The sequence below is a fragment of the Vombatus ursinus genome, unplaced genomic scaffold (genome assembly GCF_900497805.2).
Source record: "Vombatus ursinus unplaced genomic scaffold, bare-nosed wombat genome assembly UNPS02014780.1, whole genome shotgun sequence".
Classification (NCBI taxonomy): Eukaryota; Metazoa; Chordata; class Mammalia; order Diprotodontia; family Vombatidae; genus Vombatus; species Vombatus ursinus.
This window is the reverse complement of record NW_020954558.1, coordinates 898,230-903,818: the sequence shown is the minus strand read 5'-3', so window position 1 is coordinate 903,818 and position 5,589 is coordinate 898,230. Positions and strand designations below refer to the sequence as shown.

General features: G+C 42.5%; 1 protein-coding gene across 1 annotated transcript; it reads left to right on the top strand.

Moving 5' to 3' along the window:
- Window positions 1-2,326: 2,326 nt before the first annotated feature.
- Window positions 2,327-3,274, top strand: LOC114046089 (putative olfactory receptor 52P1). Its single transcript, XM_027866327.1, has one exon. It carries the CDS (start codon window positions 2,327-2,329, stop codon window positions 3,272-3,274), a length of 948 nt encoding a protein of 315 aa, XP_027722128.1.
- Window positions 3,275-5,589: the final 2,315 nt, after the last annotated feature.

Genomic DNA, 5,589 nt, shown 5'->3' with positions numbered 1-5,589 from the left:
CACAGAGAAGAAGTATCTTTCCCAAAGTAACATAGTGAGCAAGTTGCAGAGCTTACACTAGAATACCTCTGTCTTCTCACTTCCAACTCAGTGCTCTTTCCATGCTCTCTATAGCCAGTGTACAAAAGCTCTCTAGGCTATCCCTGATAGGTGTTCTTTCAGCAACTGATTGAATGTGTACAGTAACAACAAACTTACTCAGTTGTGAGCTCAGATGTGATGTTTTTCAAGTTAACTCCAGATAGGATCCTGTGGCACATCGTTTTGGAATAGGAGTAGGAGAACTCCCAGCTAGACAAGATCCAAGGAGAAAACCCTTAGTAATAACTTACATTGATCAGCCCTTTCTTTACAATAGCCCTGTGATATTGTAAGCACAAGTGATAATAATGATGATAATAGCTTGTGTGTGTGTATGTGTGTGTGTGTATGTGTGTGTGTGTATATGTGTGTGTGTGTGTTTGTATAGCCTTTTGAGGTTTGTAAAGCACTTTACACATGTTGTTTAATTTGGTCCTCACAACAACTCTGCAGGTAGCTGCTACTATCATCCCATTTCATGAATGAGGAACTGAGGCTGAAAGAAGTTGCCTGAGGACTATTAGTCAGGTCTTTGATGGGGAATTAGAACCAAGATCTCCTGATTCCAAGTCCAATGCTATTCATTACACCAGGAGTCCCATTAATTTCCTAATCTCATAATAGCCCTATGCTGAGACTTGGAGAGGTACACGCTTTATACGAGACATAGTTTCTGCTCTCATAGAACTTGCTGATTAGTAGGGATAGGTGACACATGTATTGGTAACTGTTGTGATTTGTCCTTCATTCTTGAAGAGGACCATGACATCAGGGAGATGATGACATGACTTGGTATTGACTATGTTTTGAGTGAGGAGTCCTGTGTAAAGTCACCAGCCTCACTTTCTCCTCCAGAGCCATCTGGATCCAGTGGCCAAATGTTGATCAGGGCAACTGGAGATGGCCCAGGATACAGTGGGAGACCTTGGCCCTTTAAACTAATATCTTCTCAAGTCCTCACTTTGAGTGAAGCAAGACTCATTCAATGAATAGGCCTCTTTAAGAAGTGAGTCAAGGGATGGCCCCTTTAATAAAAAAAAAATCAAACTGGGAGGGGAAGAACCTCAGGGTTGCTGGCCAAAAGAGAAACAGTTACTATTTACATTCGTTGAGCCTGGAGGGTCTAAAAAATAACCTTTAAGTGGTGCTGGCAGGCAAAGTATTTTGTGATGTTCAAGGCAGAGGAAAAAAATTTAACAAACCATTGTGTGGTTCAGGTAAGTCTTTATTGAAGAGCTGATATTTGAACTGAGTTAAAAAGAATTGATAGGCATTCAGCAGGTGCAGGGGATGGGGTACAGGGTGACGTTATAAGGAGGAAGGACATTTGAGGCAAAGGGAGCATCATACTCAAAGGCAGAGACTTGAGAGTTTAGAGAATCCTTCAATGGGACAGAGAGTAGTCTGCTTGGCTGGAGCATAAACCATGAGGATAGAAGCAGGTAGGTTTTAGTCAAATTGTAAAGGGCCTTAAATGCCAGACTAAGAATTTTGTATTTTTATCTTAAGGTGATAGGGAGTCTTTGAAGGGCTTTGAGCAGAGGAGTGACATCAATCAAAGGTCTGCTCAAACTCTGAGATTCTGTTTAGCAACAAAAAAAGTCCCTGTGGCCTTGGGGCTGTACTAAGGTGGTAGCTGTGGAAATCGGGAAGGTGTAGATACAAAAGATAGTCTCGGGGAAAAACTGATCGGATTGGCAGCTGATTGGTCTTCATCTTTTAAATCATCTTTATGAATTCTGTGCTGCAGCCTACGTGGCCCTTTAACCATGTGAGTAATCTCAGACAGACAGATAGACGGACAGAAAGCCGAAGGAGAGAATAGGCAGGGGACCAGTAGGAGGCAAGGAGGATGAAGTAGATAGATTTTCAAACATTGCTACTATAGAACAAAGCCAAAGACCATCTTGTCCACCTCTCTGCCTCCAATATATGAGAATATCTAAGTTAGACCAATGGAAGGTGGGGAAAGCTCTTGTTCCTCAGAGAAGGGAATTGTATTTTCTCCTTTCCAATAGATCCTAGTACCTAACAGCCCCCTTTCTCTCTAGGAGTTATTCTTAAGGCCTAATCTGAATCCCTTACAGTGCCTTTTCAGCCCTGTCTCTATAGAGATGGATTTCAGCTGCCTCCTTTTCTTCATGACACACTACCTGGAGCTCAGAGAAGGCCAGTGACATTCCCTGTCCCACCTCCATTTTACTGGAGGAAACAACCCCTTTCTTCTCCCTTCCTACACCAAACCATGATACTGTACAACCACAGCCATGTTAGTCCTACCACCTTCATCCTGATGGGCATCCCTGGCCTGGAGGTCTCCCACTTCTGGATCGCATTCCCATTCTGCTCCATGTATGTCATGGCTGTCCTGGGTAATCTGGCTGTCCTGCTGGTGATCTGGACAGAGCCAGGGCTGCACCAGCCCATGTACCTCTTCCTCTGCATGCTCTCTGCCATTGACTTGGTTCTCTGCACCTCCACAGTGCCCAGGCTCCTTGCTCTCTTCTGGGCAGGCACAGCTGAGATCACTTTTGGTGCCTGTGCTACACAGATGTTCTTCATTCACGGCTTCTCAGCTGTGGAGTCAGGCATCCTGCTGGCCATGGCTATTGATCGGTACGTGGCTATCTGCCGTCCTTTACACTATGGTGCCTTGTTGCCACTGGGGACTGTGGGCCGTCTGGGCACGGCTGCTGTGTTCAGGGGCCTGGGACTCATGACACCATTGACCTGCCTGCTGGCAAGGCTGCATTACTGTGACCAGGTGATTGCTCACTCTTACTGCGAACACATGGCTGTGGTGAAACTAGCGTGTGATGACACACGTGCCAACAATGTGTATGGCATCACTGCCGCTACACTGGTTGTGGGCACTGATTCCCTCTGCATTGCACTCTCCTATGCTCTTATTCTGCGGGCAGTGTTAGCCCTTTCTTCCAAGGAGGCACGAGCCAAGACCTTTGGGACTTGTGGTTCCCACCTTGGGGTCATCTTGCTTTTCTACACTCCGGGCCTTTTTTCTTTCTATACTCAGCGGTTTGGGCAACATGTACCACGCCATGTGCATATACTCCTGGCTGACCTGTATCTTGTGGTGCCCCCTATGCTGAACCCCATTATTTATGGCATGAAGACCAAACAGATCCGGGATGGAGCATTGCGGCTACTACAGAGAGGTCCAGTTCAGGCCTAAAATCTGACCTCTTAGAGATCCTACCATACCTCTGACCTCATTTTCCTGCTGTGAAAGTAGTTACTACTCTCAGGAAAAGACATGAGACTTCCTGTCTACAGGGGAGGCATGGTCCTGTGCTAATGGGAAAAGATATAGGCCTATAGTCAGGGAACTTGTCCTTTGGCAGTCCAGGGGACGAGTATGGTAATAGGACTCTGTTCTCTAGGACCACTCAGTTGAATGGGGCGCCATGATACCCCATACCCTTGGAGGGAACTCCCATTTTAGGGTCTGAGAGCCAAGACTGGACACATTCTCCGGGCATAGACAAAAACAGAGAGAAATAGAAATGGGTGAAAATGAAGATGATATATACAGGTCCATTGGTGCCAAGGGAAAATGGAATGGAAGAAAAATCAGCTATAAAATGGGGGCAGAGGGTTGGATTATATGACTTCTAAGGCAATGGTGTTAATTTCAAATAAAAACAGATTCCTGAGGGGGCACATATTGACTGAGAAAACCACAAATTAACATTATTTATGAAGTATTGTATTTTTATTTATTTTGTTAAAACATTTCCCAATTACATTTTAATCTTGTTTGAGCAAGAGTTTTGCTGACCTTGTGATACCACTGGCAGGCCCTGGGTTTGACTCCCCTGTTCTAATGCATTTCCAGCTCGAACAACCTGAGTTTATATGTTTATGAGTAAGGGGGGGCGGAAGGGAAGTTGATTAAGGTAGGCTACCTAGAGGAGGTGAATTTTGAATCTGGTTTCCATAGAATAAGGCTTCCTATTACTTCTTCCTCCACCTCTACCTCTACCTCTACTTCTATTTGTGTGTGTGTGCGTGTATGTGTGTGTGTGTGTGTGTGTGTGTGTGTGTGTGGTTTCAGTCATGTTCAACTCTCCATAAGATACTAGAGTGGTTTTCCATTTCCTTCTCCCAGATGAGGAGCTGAGATAACAGGGTTAGTGACTTGCCCAAGGTCACACAGGTAATAAGTGTCTGGGATGGGATTTGAACTCAGGTCCTGAATCTAGGGCCTCCAACTCTAACAGCATAATAAGCTCAGGTATCCCAAAGGCCATTCTCCAAAGAATCCCAGAAAGAAGAATTTAAGCTGGGCTATTCTGTACATGATATCCTTGGCCACCTCTTGGTCCTGGTCTCAGTTTCTCCACCTATGACATAAGGACAATGATATGGATCAGTCAACAAAAATGTACTGCTTATTGCTGGGGAACAGGCCACTTCTCTCAGGAAGGTGACAGGTAACTAAATCACCCTTTGTCAAGCTCACTAGATCTCAACACTAGGGAAGTTTGCTCATTAAAGGAACCTTGAAATAGGTCCTGTTGTAAAGTGGACCACTCCAAGATTTGAGGATTCTAAGATTCTAAGACTAAGATTCTGCTATTACTCTTTGTATGAATCACATGGGCATACTTGCTTCACCCCTGATTATATTGGGAAGGCTTCTAGTTTATCCCCATTACAGATAATGTTTGCTGATGGTTTTACTTGGATACTTCTTATCATTTTAAGGAATTCTCCCTTTATTCCTAGGTTCTCTAGTGTTTTTTAGTAGGAATGGGTGCTGTATTTTGTCAAAAGCCTTTTCTGCATCTATTGAGATAATCATATGATTTCTGTTGGTTTTGTTATTGATATGGTCAATTATGCTGATAGTTTTCCTAATAATAAACCAGCCCTGAGTTCCTGGTATAAATTCCACCTTGTCATAGTGTATGATCCTTGTGATATATTGCTGTAATCTTGTTAGTATTTTATTTAAATTTTTTCATCAATATTCATTAGAAGAGTTGGACTATAGTTTCCTTTCTCTGTTTTTACTCTTCCTGGTTTAGGTATCAGCACCATGTTTGTGTCATAAAAAGAATTTGATAGGACTCCTTCTTTGCTTATTTTTTTCAAATTGTTTATATAATATTGGAATTAATTGTTCTATAACTGACTGAATTCATTGTGAATCCATCTGGTTCTGGGGATTTTTTCTTAGGGAGTTCATTGTTGGCTTGTTCAATTCTTTCTCAAAGATGGAATTATTTAAGTATTCTATTTCCTCTTCTGTTAATTTGGAGGATTTATATTTTTCAAATATTTGTCCATTTTGCTTAGATTGTCAGAATTATTGGCATATTATTGGACTAAATAGCTCAATAAATTACTTTAATTTTCTCTTCATTGGTGGTGAATTCACCCTTTTCACCTTTGATACTGTTAAATTGCTTTTCTTTATTCTTTTTTTAAATTGAATTAACCAATGGCTTATCTATTTTATTGTTTTTTTTCCCCATAAAACCA